Here is a 17,368-nt window from a genome sequence, read left to right as displayed (position 1 = left end):
GAAGTTCTGCCGTTGTTTCTAAGCAGTTCAAAAGAAGATTCATAAGGCACAAAGCAAGAATTTGGAGCCCAAAATGTGGTTATCATTACTATGAAGCTAATCTCTTGTCTTATCATGATCTTCAAGTATATACCACACTCACTAAAATATATGAAAAAAAGGTGTTTAGGCTTTTATTATTTAAAGGAGAACAAGAACCAAGGAGAGATTTCAATTTAATAAAAGGAATAACATTTTAATAATTACAGCTCTCCAGCAACAGAATGGAATGCCTCAAAAAGTGGTCAGAAATGTTATAAAAGAGATTCTTACAATTCCATTTAAAAATTGGCCTAAATGACCTCTACACTCCATTCGAACTCAAATTCTGTGATTCCAACAACTTAGTAACACAGTTAGATTGGCTGCTATACGAATACTGGCATTATCGGAGTACTAGGTAAGTTACATGTGAACACATTAAACTTTAACATTAGGTACCAGGGCAATTCTCACAGCAACATGAATTACTAGCATTCTAAGTTTCTAGGCAGATACGAATATCCAAAAACGAAACTATTTTGAAGGACAGCCTTTTTTTGTTTTTGATTCTACAGAATTCCTTTTCAAAGGCGACGTTTGGATGCATCCTTCTGGTTCTGAAATGGGAGACGAGAATGGCAAAGAGTCCCTGCCCGGAAGATAAGGGCCCCGGAACACAAGGTGTTAATATTCTGGCGCCGCACAAACACCTGACTCCACTAGCACAGTCTGCCCCTTCAAAACAAAATCTGCCGAACCTGCTCATCACACAAGGACAAGAAATTTCCCGGCAACCTGTGATTGCTAATTTACCGAGGATGGGCAGCAGGCTGTTGAAAGGAACGCCAATTTTCCTGGGATTCTCTTCACGAACACAAATCCAAGTGTTTAATGCAAGATTCACACTTCACTCAGGTTTGTGTTTGGTTTGGTTTGTTTCCTGGAGATTGGCTGAGTTTCCCTGGTTTTGGTAGAGCGAGGAAGAGCCAGTCGCTTCCTAGCTACCTTTCACTAAGGCCAAATTGGACAAATGCAAGTAAACACGTCTTTCAAGTATACCTCTGTCACTCCGGGCGCCGCCTTTGCGTAAGATGCAAGGAACGAAGGGAAACTGCCGAGTCACCCACAGATCACACCCAGGGCGCCCCCGGGGTGGCGGGATGACCAGGCTGCAAAGGACCGCGGAGCGCCCCAGCCAAGCTCTCTGCTTTATCTGCTATTCGCACAGCGCCACCGCACTCACCAGTTCCTAGAGAAGGGATTCTGAGAAAAAAGAAAGAGCCTGGTTCCCTAGAAACATTAAATTAACACAAGGGATCTGGAAACGAAACAGCAGATGCCTGAAAGCCTTCCCCTTGACTGTTTCCTGCCTTCTTGGAAAATCTTTGCGTTAAAATAGATTGGATTACTCTGCACAGCCAGATGCTGCTCGAGAACTTCGTTTTGGGTGAACATGAAAGCAAAGTTTGCCATCTTTTAAAACGATTTTTCTTTCCGAGGTGGTTTGAATAGCGGGTTTGGGTTGTTGATATCTGCTGGGACCTGAAGCTGAGGCTGTCTGCATTACAATAGAGACTTTCCATAACATTGACTTGCAAATCAGATAACAAAAAGCAGGGCGTGCAGAGTAGAAAGGTAGAGCTCCGAAAGAGTAGTGAGAGTTCAGAATCCAGAGATTCACATCTCTGGAAACTGCCTAGAAAGAGCACGGTCCAGCCCCCTTATTTTACAAAGGAGAAAATAATGTAAGTTTTATCTCTAAGCCTACTTACTTTGACCACAGCTTTAAGAACACAGAAAAGTAAAACTAACAGCATTTCCAAAGCGTCAAAAACGGAAGCAGAAAGGCTGATGAGTAATACCTTATCAGCTTCCTCATTCTAAAACCCCATGTACTAACCTCCATCGACCCTATCTGCAAATTAATCTTATATAATTTATACATTCAAACCAAGATTAATAACCATGCACCTTGAGAACAGTGGGCCTTAAGAACAATGTACTACAGTCTCATGTCATCTTTACTTTCATATTTAAACATTTTTGGTAGCTGAGAATAAGATCCAAGTCTTCCTATGAGATACCACGGTTTTACAGAGGAAATAAGGTTTTGACTGTAGTAGCACCTTCCTTGATATTTTAACTTTTTTCTCTTGATAACCTTTAAGGTGGGACTCCATAATCATTAGCCACTATTTTACATGCATCACGCTTTCTAGTAAATCAGACAGCAACCTGCAGCCCAAAAAGCATTCAATGCTTATCCCAAATTTGGGAGCACAAGATGGGGGAGAAGTATATTACATGATACACTGAACAAAAATAAATTTAAATATCTTTGCCTAAGCGTGAAAGCAACAAAACTCATTTTAAAGCAATACAGTCAGGCATAATCATTTCATCTGTAATTGGGCAAATACAGCTCCATGAGAATAGCAGCCCTCAGTATTTGTTTTAACAACTTACAGGGGATATGCAAAAATCTATCATTCCTCCCTAATATATGGAAAACTAAAGGGCAATTTCATAGCAACTTCAGTGCTTTCTAACGTAACCGTTGAACTTACGAAAAAGCAAGGAAATTTTTTAAATGTTTATAAGAAAGCAAAGGAAAATGCTGCAAAAATTATTTGGCTGGCAGGCCACGGAGAAAGCCGGACTCTTTGCAGGACTCACCAAACTACAGAGCTGTTTTAAAACCGAAACTCAAACAGATTTGCACAGGTATTAAGTATTTTATACAACAAAATTACCAAATGTACATACTTTGATAATCACAAGTAGAATCATTTCCAACTAGTTTGAAAAAACTATAGTTATACAAAAATAACTAAAGTACTCTGACAAGAATAAATAACGAGCCACACAATTATTATTAGTCGATGCTGCCCCTAAAAAAAATGACCAGAGAATTTCAAAATGATTAGGAATGATCAAGTATGACTCCTATATTTTCTAGGTAGGTACTGACATTAAGAATGTGGTTTTCACAGAAATATAGTCCACTTATTTTTAATCACAGTAACAAACAAAAATGACTGACTACAAACAAAAATGAATTGATTCAGATAGCTTCTTTTAAAAGTTTTTCTTTTTTCTTATTAAAAGCAAAACCTGTGGTAAACCACAGCGTTAGGGAAGCTTAACAAATTTTAAAATCCCCTCCAAATTATTTTAAAAAAAAAAAAGAAAGAAAGAAAAAAGCAGTATTCATGCCATAGAAAAGTGTGGCTAGCTTATAATCCTCCGAATTCCTTTCATGTAGCTAATGGGTATCTCATTTCTGGGACTTCTTCACACTTAATTGAAATGTTAAAGAAAAGGAGAAATATTTAGATGTTGATAAAGTTATTCTAATTACCCTGCTTCACTAACTTCAGCTCTTCCAAGTTCAATATCTAGTAAGTGCCTGGTCTGCTTCGGCAGATTTTTCTTTTTCTATTTTAAAAGTCATTACTAAACAAATGAGGTTACTACTAGTTAAAACTCTAAATCCAGATGTCATTTGCTCTGTTGTAAAAATGTGCACAGTATTAGGCAAGTATACTTTTCCTCCCATATATTTTTGTATCTTTGGCCAAACTCCCCCAGTAACGTTTTAGTTTATGGTCTGTATCCTAAAATAAAAACATTTGTATTTTTTGCCATAAAAATCAGTAAACTTCTTTTAAAGTTAGATGCTTCAAAATAAACAATACAAATATTGTATGAAAGTCCTATTATAATTAAAGAAGGTCGTTGGTAATGAGGAAGAAAATTGAAGGCATATTTGCAATAAATCAAAAGCAGAGTTGTCAACAGTAGCCTCCACAATTATTAGTAGTGTTTATTTATAAAATACTGGTCTTTGCATTAATTCAGGAGTATAAGCTGGCAGGGTTTTTTCTTAATAAATGAAAAATAGTTTTTGTACTTTTAAGGTGAGAATGACTATTTTAAAAACGAAGACAACTTCCAGGATCTTTCTCTTTCTCCATCTCAAAACTATGAGTTTTATTTTTATCTTTTTGAATTCTTGAAATTCAATGACATTGTCATAGCTCTGTGAACCAAGATAACAGAAACCACCAACTGTAGGAGCCCTGATGCTTTCGATTATATTTTCCTAGAAAGATTTATATGATATTGATATTTAATCTCAATAGCTTTTTTTTTACAGAAATCCTCCAATGCCAATAAAAGTTAGATAATCTAAATCTCAGTAGTTCAGACAAATTTAGTCCATTGGCATACCCTAAAAACAGGATAATTTAATAAGATCTAAATAACATTATATTCTATATTAAATAATACTTTCAAGACACATGTTCTGTTAAGATAAGCGAGTAACAACCTCAAATCTGTGTTGGAAATGAGCAGGGGACGCATTTTTTTAAAAGGAGAAGAGGCTACATTAACCACTGCTCAAATCTCCCCGTTTGGGTGTAGGAGAGAGAGGTGGAAAGTACAGCCAGCCAGGTCCTTTATCCAGGCAGCTGCCCATCTCGGTGCACCACACTTCCATGTCCTGACCATTGTCAATCAGAATAGCTCAGTTTAAGCATCTTTACGGTCAGATACCTTTGTATTTTGCTGGGAGAAGAAAGGGAAAAACAAAAAATATATAAAGCTCTCTTTTCCCAAGCTCCCTGCATCCTTTCAAAATCACACTTTGCTAACAGAAGTTAGTATGATGAAGAAAGAAGCCACCAGGAACCTAAATGATTTCCCTTTAAGACAAGTTTTAAGGCCGAGAGGACACGTTCTTTTTTCTTTCTTTTTCCTTTTTTTCTTTTTTTAAGCCAGACTCTCTGGGTTACTTATGATTTTTATTCTGTTTGAATCTGGTCCCTGTTACCTTTTGTAATTTTCTGGAAAGAAATAAGATTTCCATTGTTTACAAGATAAAACAAGAGGTTGACACTTTACGCACAAAAAAAGAATAACCAAAGGTTACAGTGACGTCAGTTTTAGTTTTTGCTGAGGGCCGGTGGTTTTTTTTTTTCTTTTGTGCAGTGCGGGTGAAACAGGTGTGAGGCACTGACTGTGTGTTCTTAAAGGAGGAGCGGACTTTCACCTTCTGTCAGTGTTATCCTGGTTCTAAGGAGGGGGCCTGCTTTGCCAACTCTTCTGGGTAGACTTCATAACAGATTCAGCAGGCTCTATTCTCTAGGAAGGCTGAAGTTGGCAACCACATCTCATGGAAGATTCCACAAAAGGCTAAATTAGGATGAGATCGTCAACAGGCTTCAAAAAGGCAGAGTTCCAGGCCCCATCCCTGAGGCCAAAGTGGCCTCCTTCAGGTCCTCGTCCCCACAGTCTGACACTCTTGGCCTCTCCTCTCTCCTCTAGCTTCCCACCCCATTCTTCTGCCAGCCTTTCCTTTTTCCTCTAACCCTGCAAAAAGTGAGCAGCGCTGTTGTTTTGCTCCAACTGACAAAACAGCTAAGAAACAGCAGAAGAACATGACTGCCCTTTTCAAAATGGGCCACGTGATCACCCTATTTAAATCCAGCTCTTACAGTAAAAAGGAATAGAGAGGGAGGGAGCTGTTTATGAAACTCTCCTACTTGCCTTCATAATACTCTCATCTCCCCTCTCAGCCTCCTAAATACCCAAGTGAAATTATATAATAAGCTGTATTTTCTCACTCTGAAATTTTTCCTTAGTCCAAATTGCTAATGTGGCAGGTTCCAGCTGCCTAAATTCCCTAAACAACATTCCCTGTTCCATAAAAGGCATGCAACTGCAAGCACAGCAGTCCTGCTCCAGTTCTGAGAACTAGAAACTGACTAGCCAGTTCCTTGGCCTGGGGAGGCCGTGAAACAGGCAACATGGACGATTTAAAGGTACACAATATCCGAGGTTCCATTTCACTCCCAGGCAGCCAAGAGTGGCCCAGGAGAGGCCACCCTCCATTTTTTTTCTGACTCTTACACTGATTCCCTGGGAACTACCTCTGCTCCAAAAGAAAACACCCCTCCAATGGAGAAAGGGGGACACTGAATTTCTACTGCTTTTTATGAATGCATTTGTTTCATGAAGAGGGAGAAGAGTTCCACAAAACAGAGTGCCTTAGTTAAGTGACTTGAAAACTGTACATCCCAGAATAGCAAATACAGCAAAGTGCAAAGTTTGAGTCCTTTCTCTTAAATTATTTAATACAACTTCAACATTTACAGAAATAGTCATTGACCTTTCTCTGACACACACAGTATTTGCCTCTACCTCTGGCAAAAATACTACCCAAACCATCCTAAGCAGACATAAATGCTTCATTTTGAGTTTTAAGACTTCAAAGAAAGAAATTCTATAACCTACCTTGGCATTGCCAGACTTCACAACAGCCTTCGTACTTGACAATCAAACAATATCTAATTACTTGGAGTTCCCTGCACCCGCCATGCTAGTACATGTCTCTGTGTCTCTCCACGCGCTTTTTCCTCTAGTTAGAACAGCCTCTCCAACCCCGTCCACACAGTGAGCTCTACTCTTCAGCAGGCGGCCTATGCCACCACTCCTCACCTGTCCCACATCTGAGTCCATCTCTGCCTCCTGTGTCACTTGTAGACATACCTGCACTGCCTCTATCAGAGAGTACCATGTCTGTTCATGCATCTGTCTCCCCTGCTGGACTCAAACTCCGCGAGGAACTAATTGTTTTTGTATCTCCAGAGCCTTGCATATTTTGCATGAAAAAAAACAGGTGCTATAAACGAGAACTAACCTGATGTGGCTGTACAATGACTTCTAGCTTTTAAACAATGAGCCTAGTGCAAGGCTCATGTACATCCTGCTGGTTGATCCAAACTCTGTCCTGCTGTAGTCTGAAACCATTTGTTCTTGCTCTATCCTCAGAGGAAAAAGAAAAACTGGTCACACTTCTCTGTCCTCTGTATCATAATTAGATGGGGATGGGAGCTGGGGTACGGGAGAATAATCGGGCTACCTAGTCACATCCTAAAAGAAATCAGTGTGGAACTCAAGGAAATTGGTGGATCTATCTAAATTTAACACACCTTCCATCCACCCATCAAAAGTATTTGAAATGCCATTGATGGAAATAAAAGAGAGAATTTACCGTGGAGAACAAAATAAAACTATTAGAAGAAAGAATCTGAGGAAGAGCTGGGGTTAGGTGATGTTTGTAAGTAAAGATGGGAAAAACATAAATGACGGAGGTCAAAACAGAAAGGTTTGAACCTAAGGACCTTAGAAATCATTTTGGTTTCTTTTTCTAGTAACAGGCTGACCACAGACAAGAATAATAAGAACGCTATTCTCCAATTCCTACACAACGTCCTGCATTGCTGTTTAAGCATCTAGCGTCATGCTTGCTCTGATAAATGTGAGTGCCACGTACTGATTCATGTCATAGCTCCAGTGGCATGATTTTCTTTGAAGTTCTCTTTATTTATTTTAACAATTTAGGTACCATAATCCTCAAAAGTTTTTCTGGGACTAGATCAAAGGGAGAGAGGCAGAAAAGGGGAGCTAAGATCTCTCGAGGACCTCTCACATGTGCCAGTCATTTTATACACCACCCTCCCAATAAGCCCACTTGGTAGGCATACTTATTCCCATTCTCAATGCAGTTTTAAACCTATATCTATCTGGTTCTAAATCCAGTATTCTTTCTATAAATCATACTATTCCTATTTCTAATTTCAGCATTAAGAACACAAGAAGGCAGCTTCAAAGGTAAGAAGTATATCATTCATTCATTCAACATTTATTCAAGAGCTACTATGAGCCCGGCACTGTACTTTCTTTCAGAATATAAAACATAAACAAGTTCTGGTGCTTGACTTCAAATTGCTCAAAGTTTAGTGGGAAAGGGACACAAAAACAAATAACTTGTTTTATTCTCTTTTCCCCCAGGCTCTGTATGGAGTTTTGTTTCTCCCCTTTGTCACTTTTTGCTGCCACTTTACTAACTTTCCAAACCTTAGTAGTTGCTTTCCCATTCCTTATTTAAACGTTAATGAAACATGAGTAACCTACACCGTTTCATAAACTGCCTTCATTGTTAGAATCAGATTCCAGAGGGATGTGAAATTGAACAAACCATAAATTTGCTCCAGGCACTCTCCATTCCATATTTTTGGAGCATCTAATATAAGGCCCAGTGCTAGCTGGGGAAACAGTAGTGGAAACAAGATAACCAGAGTTCCTGCCCTCATAGAGCTTATCTTCTAACCATTCCAAGACGGGAGGAAGGCAGCAAACAAATCCATGGATTGTGATAGGCTTGTTACGAAGAAAAACCACAGGATGCTGTGAGAAAGTATGTATGGCACAGGGACCTGACCTTCGGCTGGGGGATGAGGAAGGCTTCCCCGCAGAAGTGGCATTAAAGCTGAGATCTATGAGTTGAGTGAAACTCCATGAAGGTGGGCATGGAGGGACAGGAGGGGGAACAGAGAGAAGCATTCCAAGCAGAGGGAACAAAATATGCAAAGGCCTGAAGTTGGAAAGAACACAATGCTTCTGAGGTGAGGAAAGAAGGCAGGTTATAAGAGGGTAAGTGTCCCAAGACAAGCTGGGAAGGTGGCATAGCCAGATGCTTTGGGGCATTGTAGACGACAGTTTGGATTCAAATCTCACCCTAAGAACAAAAGGAACAGACTGAAAGGTTAAAGCTTGTCCACTGAACTCAAATTCCCTGGGCTACCTGTGACTGATATATCAAGAAGAAAACAGTATGAAAAAGTGCTCTGATAAAGGAAAACATATTTAGAATAGAAAGCATAGCATCATAGGAGAAAGGGTGCTAAACCATGAATGAAAACTAAGGGGTTCTACTCATAGTACTATTATCCTGGGTAGGCCATTTAATCTCTAAATATCTCCACTTCCTCATCTATCAAATAAAAGTACTAAAAAGTTCAAAACTCACATATTCATTGTAAAAAGCAAATGAGATACTACATTTGACATTTCAAAATGCTTTGAGGGGCTTCCCTGGTGGCGCAGTGGTTAAGAATCTACCTGCCAATGCAGGGGACACGGGTTCGAGCCCTGGTCCGGGAAGATCCCACATGCCGCGGAGCAACTAAGCCCGTGTGCCACAACTACTGAGCCTGCGCTCTAGAGCCCGTGAGCCGCAACTACTGAAGCCTGCGCGCCTAGAGCCCATGCTCTGCAATGAGAAGCCTCTGTAATGAGAAGCCCCCGCAATGAGAAGCCCGCACACCGCAACAAAGTGTAGCCCCCGTTCCTGCTCGCTGCAACTAGAGAAAGCCTGCGCACAGCAACGAAGACCCAACGCAGCCTAAAATAAATAAACAAGTAAGTAAATAAATAAATATGCTTTGAATCTCTAAAATGTAAGATCCTTGAGGCAAGGATTTTATCTGTTTTTCACTGCTATAGCTAGCACTTAGAGGATGGATGGATGGATGGATGGATGGATGGATGGATGGATGGAAGGAAGGATGAATGGATGGAAAGAAGGATGGAAGGGAGGGAGGGCAGGAGGACAGGCAGACAAATGGATACAACAAGCACCATACCATGCAAATATGAAGGAAGATGGACCGTGTGTGGACAAAGCCCACCTGGGAGGGCAGCCTCCACAGAAGGACTCATTAGCATAACATCACAAGTGCTTGCCAGCCAGCCGGGCCTGCCCTCAGTGCCAGTGCACCAGGCACCTCCAGCAGCTGTTCTAGAGGACTGGCCAGTTGGTCAGCCAGCACAGGATCCGAAGCCCATGACATACACGTCCTCAGTGTAGTAAGTGACAGGGGGTGACTATGAGAAATGAAACCACTGCCCTTCATGCTGCTTCTTCCTGAGAGACCAGTCCCTGACAAGGGCCCCAAGGCCAGGCACTATGTACACATCCTTCTCTGTTAATACAGTCCATCACTTCAGACTCTTATTCTTTTGGTTTACCGAATGTAGTACATGATCAATTCTATATAACTTCTTTAGCTTTTCTTATATTGCATAGTCCTGGCTATGTGTACCCAGTTTCTTAAAGAATTGAAACTAAAGGTAAAAAACAAAGAGGGAAAATATAAAAAGCCCTTAAGAGGTTCTTTGATATTTATTAGCTTCCATAGCAATGACAATAGTTACCATTCACTGAATACCTACTTTGCTCCAAACACAGAGTTTGACACTTGGCCTATCATCTCTAATCCTCACAACATCTGACAAAGTAAGCATTATGGAGGACCCCGTTTCATGGAGGAGAAAATTCGGGCTCAGCACATAAGTGACTTGCCCAAGATTATGGGGTTATTAAGGGGCACAGCCAGGGTTCAAATGTGGGTTCATTAGACAGTACAACATACATTCTTTCCATTATACTACATATTATTATAAAAATATTCTAAATAAGATTGAACTATACATAATCATTAAAGCAACCTAAGCATGTACTTGTGTCAGATGCTATTAAGCTCTTTATAAAAATTATCTCACTTAATCTTCTCAACAGCCCTGTAAGGTTGGTATTTTTGAGATGAAGAAACTGAGAGAGACCTAGAGAGACTGGGTAACTTGCCAAAGGTCAAAACACTACTATGCAGGAGAGTTTGGATTTTAACACAGGTCCGCCTGACTCCAAAATGCACCCTCTTTAACTGCTACATAAGAGTTGCACTATTCAAATAGTATCGGTGTAACTTATATACCTTTGAAAGAGAATGTCAAAACAGAAAAACAGGGTCAATAAACCACTTTAAAGGTAATTTAAAATAACAACTGCATTAAGACACTATCTCTAAGAGCCCATTACTAACCACTTTCTCGGTGATTGTCACCTCGTTCTGTTGCCCCAAATGGCCTTTAGAACTATCTACAACCAGCATTTTCACTACAAGTGTTTTCCTTTTTCATTCGGTAAGCAATTTAAAAATCTGTTTCTTAAACTGCCAGTTCAATCAAGTGGAACTCAAATCCCTATATCCAAATCTTCAAAAACCACCAAAATGTACACTCCTTAGTCCACAATTCTCATCACTAAACAATGCTGAGTGGCTAGAAAGATGTTGAAAAGCACTGTGCAAATTGCTCACGTGCCATATATTAGTTTTCACAGTTTCATAGTATATTCTAGGTTATATCAAGCCTTTTAAGATATTCCCAACATGGCCGCCTCCCTATCAGAAAAAATACTTTTCTAAACCTTTCCCTTGGGCAGGATTCCTCAGCTACATTTGTTAAGCCTACTTTTAAAACCTCCACTTGTTATTAAGAAGGTGTCAGCCCAATAACGAAATCTGATCTTGATCTACTGATTGGGCAAACATGAATAGGACTTCCTTATATCTATTAAAAAGTTTATTCACGTCAATTTCACACCGACTGGCTTTTGTAAACCAAAGAGCTGGCAAACTATGACTTTAAACACAATCAGTGAAAAAGAAATCTGGCAATTCTTTGAAAAACATGTGGGAAATCATGTGTATGGGTAAACTCATGCCCGTGTCAACTTTCAAAGAGTAAAATGTAAGTATGGAAAGTACCTAAATACCCCCTAACAAAAGCAAAGTAAATTTACAGACCTGGATTAGATCCCCAGAACTTTGTGCTTAATCTTCAAGTTGGGATGTTCCATCAGTACGGGGAAATTATATGTATTTTTAAGTACTTTTTAAAAATCAGAGTATATGTGTAACAGCAAAAAATAAATCAATAAACATTGCAGAAACATATAAAGAAAATAAATCACTTATAATTACACCACTGTCAACACCACGTCCCAGACTTTTTTCTTGGCATACATGCATATATAAACAATTTGAGTTTCTCAAATATAGGGTTGCACCACATGGACTGTTTTGCAACCTGCTTTGTTTTGTTTTATTTTTCCATCCAATAATAAATTTGAATAGGACAATGTTCAAAATTTAATAAATATAGCTTTATATCATCAATTCTCCCCTAACTGATTTAACCAATCTTTCATTGAAGGACAAGTAAGTTTCCTTCAACCTTGTGGTTTTATAAACAATATTGAATTGAATATCCTTGTACATACGAGTATTTGTCAAATTAGTCCTTTCAGATAAATTCCTAGAAGTAGAAACACTATGTCAAAGGATGTGGCTTTTGATACATATTGCCTAACTGCCTTCCAGAAGGATCATGCCAATTGATACTCCCACCAGGCTTCTCCACATCCTGACCTTCCCTGGCAATGAGTATTCTTTTCAAATCATTGCCAATCTGATAGACAAAACAAATGGTAACTTCAGGCTGCTTTCATTTGATTTTCTTTTCATAAGTACATTGATATATGGAGGCAGTAAGTCAGTGTCTACTGAAAAGCAAGAGCTTTGGAGGCAAACAGTTCTGAATTACAAAAGCCCTGCTAAACGTGTGACCTAGGACAAGCTGCCTCGACTCACTATATCGTGTACTCCTCATTGCAAAGTGTAAATAATTACACCTGTCTCAGTATTTTCTTAAGCATTATGTGTAAAGCCCTTAGCCCAGTCCCTGGTGCACAATAAACACTCAGTAAATGGTAGCGGCTGGTTGTAGCTGCTGCAGTAGCTACAGAAGCTGTAGTAGTCCTAGTTGTTGTCTGAGTACTGGTAGAATATTGGCAGCCATTTGTATTTCTTCTCTTGCAAACTGCCTTTTCATATAATTGGTCCTTTTTTGTGCTGGAGAATTCATCTTTTGTTTATTAATCTGTAAGAGCTTGTTATAAATTATGGGTAATAACTCTTTGGCTGCTATTATATATGATGCCAACATTTTTCCCGTGTTGGTATTCATTTTTAACTTTATTATGGAGTTCTTTGTTGCACAGAAGTTAATTTTTACATAGTTTAATCTCTCTTTTCTTTTTCTTCTTTATTTTTTAATTCTTTAGTTTCTACCATTGGTGTAATGCTTACGAAGATCTCCACTATCACAAGATTATAAATAAAGACTGGGTATATAGTTTATTCTATCACTTTTATAGATTCTTTAATTTTTTTACAGTAAAATCTCTATAAATCATTGGGAATTCCCTGGCAGTCCAGTGGTTAGGACTCTGCACTTTCACTGCTGAGGACCTGGGTTCAATCCCTGGTTGGGGAACTAAGATCCCACAAGCTGTGTGGCATAGCCAAAAAAATTAATTTTGCTATAAAGCAGGGATTTAACTTTATTTCTTTTTCTCTTAAATGACTAGTATGTAATCCCAACACCCTTCAGAAGTCCTTTCATCTCTGATTTGAAATGTGCCAACTTTACGTTAAAAAGCTGATAATTCCTTCCCTGAGATTCTGAAATCATAAAGCTCTTGAAAACAAAGAACTTTCTGTTTGTGTTTTCTAAAGTTTGGTGCCAAAATTATGTGGTAGCAAAGCCTTACCTGAGGTAATGTTGATGCTATTTCTGGCCTTTATTTATTCCATTTAGTGTCACTATTAATCAGTTTTGCTGTGGAAACAAACACAAATTTGACTATGAGATGTTGTTAAAAACCCTAAATTCTGAAACATGTTTGGCCCCAAATGTTTCAAATAAGGGATTGTAGATTTGTACCAGGTTTCCATATGTATACTCAAGTCTGTTTTTAGACTAATTCTAAATTCTCTTTTATTCTGTTAACATGATAAATTACGTGGCTTTCAAACGGTAAACTGACCTTGAGCTTCTGAGATAAACTTCATTTGGTAATGATGCATTATCTTTTTTCATTTTGCTAGATTCAACTTATTATTTTGTTAAGGATTTTTACATCTATGTTAATGAAGTCCATATTTTTTCCTTATAATGTCTTCATCAAGTTTTGGAATCCAGGTTATACTGCCTTCTATCTTATATGCTATTTTGTTTTTATTTACTATATTTTACAATGTCTTAATATGTGATGAGATGAACTCTCCCCTGTTTTTCATTCTTCATTAGTCTCAAACAATATTATTCTGGACTTATCAAGTTCCACAGAATAATCATCCCATTGCAAGTTCTATTGGAATAGCATTAAATTTTAGACTAATGTGGACAAAAATGATATTGATACATTTACTATAATAACTCTTCTCACCAATATACATGATATGTTTATTTATTCAAGTGTTCTTTTATATGCCTCAGCTAAGTTTGGAAGTCTTTTTCTCATAAATTGTGCCCAATTCTTACTAAGTTTATTTCTATGTATTTTATAATCACCTTTATTTTTCAGCTCTACTCATATCTATGCTACTGTATTTCATTAGTCTGAGTACCAACTGAGGATAATCAATATAATTTCTGATAAAATTCTGTCCTTGGACAGGATGGAGTACCATGCAGAATAAAGGGGCTGAACGTTACTATTTCATTTATTTAACAAACATTTAGTGAACACATAATATGACCTAAGCACTGAGAATTAAAACAGTGATAAGATATACTATCCCTATCTTCAAGGGTTCACAGTCTAGGGAGATAAAAAAGGAAACAGACAAGCATAACACAGCATCATAAGTTCTGTGTTAGAGGCAAGCCCATGAGAACAACACAAAGTCCTCCTCCAGGAATACAGAGTATTGTCAGGAAAAGCTTCATAAAGAGCTGACGCCAACCCCTAAGGTGGGTCCCAGTTTCTCCCCTGAACATGCCTGGCAAGGAGGAGGCACATCTAGAAGCTGCATTCAGTCCTTCAGACCTAATGCCTGCCATTAATACAGAGCTGGGTGTGCCCTGTCTTCCACATCAGGACACGTCAGCAAACCCTGTCCACGTGCTGGCTTCTCCCACTGGCTCAGCCCTCCTGGCAGCCCATCGCTGAGTTGGGGGCTGGGCACAGTGGGTAAAGGAACCACACTTCCCATACCTCCCCTCCTCAGTAACCTCAGGAGATGGCCATCAGTGTCAGGTTGAGTCATTCAGCATTAGTTACTAACAGGCCTGGCTCTAGACTCCTCACTGCTATCACTCACTTCTACACAGGGACATTATGTTCTGGGAGAAAACGGTTCCGTTTCATGCCTAAAATGGTGCCAAAGCAAATGAAAGCAAAACTGCTGCGTGTCTCCTGGAGAGGGATGGGTTCTGGTACCCAAAGAAGCAGACCTAGGAAAGCTTGGGGATCCACTGCTTGGAGGACTATCTACCTGTCCTCCTGGATTCAGTATGAGCTGTGGAATCATCCCACAACTACAGAGCCCTCTGCAGAGTGACCACAGGAAGGTATGTGTGGACAAAGGGGGCAAGAATACACAGTCACTTGGGTTATCCTGAAGAGACCCCAGGGATCTGTCCAGTTATTCAAAAGCACATCTGGAAAGAATTCACCTGCCTTGAATCCTGCTTGCTCAACAGCAAAGTGAGTGAAAGTGCCACAAAATGCTCAATCATAGTGATCTTTACAGATGCTGAGGCTGAAAGTTTTCCCACCTGAGCATCTTAAATGAGACAAATTGCATAATAGGATAATAAGAGTTGTTGCTGAAAGATGCAATCACAAAATAAAAGGACCTTTCAAGATCTGAGTATGGTTGGTAATTATCCAGGAATGGAATATAAAGAAGAGCAATTCCAAGGTTCCTGCTTCTTCGCGTTATCATGCAACTGAGATGGCCAAATGCCAAAGATGACTCTTCCAGTTACAATAGACCTTCCTCTGTCTTCGGCAACAATTCTGTTCCTTTCTGTTAACTACTCTGCTGTAGGTCACTCACTGTCTTATCAGTCTAATCTCAAATGCCACAATTCACAAAGTTGCTACTTGTTCTTTCCTGCTATGAAAATTAAACTTCTACCTGGTAAGATGCACAGCAGAAAAGAATGGGGAAAAATAATAACTTGTAGTTCTTTATTGTCATGGCATGTATTTGTTTATCTGAATAAGATTTTTGCCTGATAAGAGAGGTATCCCTCCAAAAAAGAGTACTAGTAAAGCTTGGTTCACTAATACAAAAAGTAAGACCTGAGAAAAGTCAAATATGTAGTTAAATGTAAAAATACATTGCTCCAAATAAATAATACATGGTCTCAAATGAATAAACCCAAAAAGTTGAGAGAGTCATCGAATAGCTAAACTATTTACTTGTTGCCAGTTCAAGAACATTAACCGCAAAAACAATCAGAGCTGCAGATTTTGCAAACATTCAGACTAACTCAGTAGGAGAGTCACAGGTCTTGGAGTCAGCCTTGGGTTTAAATAACAACACCATGATGTATTAGCTTTCAAACCCTGGAAAAGTTCATCTCTCTGAGCTTCCTCCCCTGCAAAATGCGGGAAATACCTTCCTCATAGAGAGAGGTTTTTAAGGATTAAGAGAGAGTTATATATAATGTATAGACAGAGGAAGCATTCCACAACTAGCTAGTTTCCTATCAAATTCTCTGCCCTCTAAATGGTCAAAGTAAATGTCCCCAGCTTCTCAACCCACAATGGACCCTATTTCATATATCAAATTCTTTCCATTATTACACACCAACCTCATTTTGCCTTACAATACTCCACAGGTCAATTCTCCTCTTCAGCAAAACTTGATTTTCTTATATATTTCCAACCTCTCATTTTCTTGCTCTCACAAATACCAACGCACCACTGCCACCACCATCATTTCCCAAAGTAGTTCACAAGGGATTTTGCTAGGAGCAATGGGGCAGGAAAGGAGGCAGGCAGTGGGGGGGACTTGAGTCTTTAAAGGAGGTAGTGGAATCTGGTTCAATTTTTATTTTTTTAATCCATCAATAATATTTTTTTCCTTCCAAGCAGAACGGTTTGAGAATATGCAACTGCATATCCAAGGAGTATGTATAGCAGCTGGTGACAATCAGATACTCAGCTGAACACTGCCAGTAATCATGGTGGCTTAAAATTGTTTTATTCTTACACATATATTATTCCACTCGTACTCATAATGGGCCACTGGTTTAAAAAGAGAAGCACAGGGAACACTGATAGGGAAATTCAACAAATTAATGGGGAGACAAACGTAAAAACTATAAGGCTGTTCCTTACTGTACACGTTACATTCACCTACTCAAAATTCTTTCGTAGAAAGACAAAATGTCTAAACCTACATTAAAAAGATCCAAGATAGTGGCAATTATATCCAACATGCCCTATCATTTGGGGGGAATATGCTGTCCTTGCTAACGAAGTTAGTGAGGTAGAAGGGGCAAAGTGAGAACTCTTAGTCCTATCCTACAAGTTCAAAGGCATGAACGTCTCTGGTCCTCAGTTTTCTCATCTCTAAAAAGGAGATGTTGAATAAAACTCGACCCAGGCAAAAATCATCAGTGGCCACTGGATGATGGTCCTTCCCTCTTGACCCCAAAGCACCTGAATCAGATTTGGGAGCGGCGTGGCCATATGACTCTTTTAGCCATTGAAACAAAGGGGGAAGTGTGCTGGCAATTTCTGAAAAGACTACTGCTTTTCCAGATAAAACGGACAGACGCATCAGGAGTT

At 39.2% G+C, this 17,368-nt stretch overlaps 1 protein-coding gene across 8 annotated transcripts in view; it reads right to left on the bottom strand.

The window, feature by feature from the left end:
* CRADD (CARD and death domain containing adaptor protein) overlaps positions 1-17,368 on the bottom strand; it is a 239,912-nt gene that overhangs the window by 188,968 nt on the left and 33,576 nt on the right. Inside the window, exon 3 of one of the 8 annotated variants that reach the window (XM_027107194.1) lies at positions 13,328-13,395. The exons of the other annotated variants lie outside the window; for them this stretch is intronic. Coding sequence (XP_026962995.1) covers positions 13,358-13,395 — 38 coding nt within the window. The 3' untranslated portion in view covers positions 13,328-13,357. The remainder of the gene's footprint in view (positions 1-13,327; positions 13,396-17,368) is intronic. 8 annotated transcript variants of the gene reach the window in all.

The sequence above is a fragment of the Aethalodelphis obliquidens genome, unplaced genomic scaffold (assembly GCF_003676395.1).
Source record: "Aethalodelphis obliquidens isolate GAN/ISIS:26980383/991018 unplaced genomic scaffold, ASM367639v1 scaffold8, whole genome shotgun sequence".
NCBI classification, from domain to species: Eukaryota; Metazoa; Chordata; class Mammalia; order Artiodactyla; family Delphinidae; genus Aethalodelphis; species Aethalodelphis obliquidens.
This window is presented reverse-complemented; position numbering and strand designations above follow the sequence as displayed.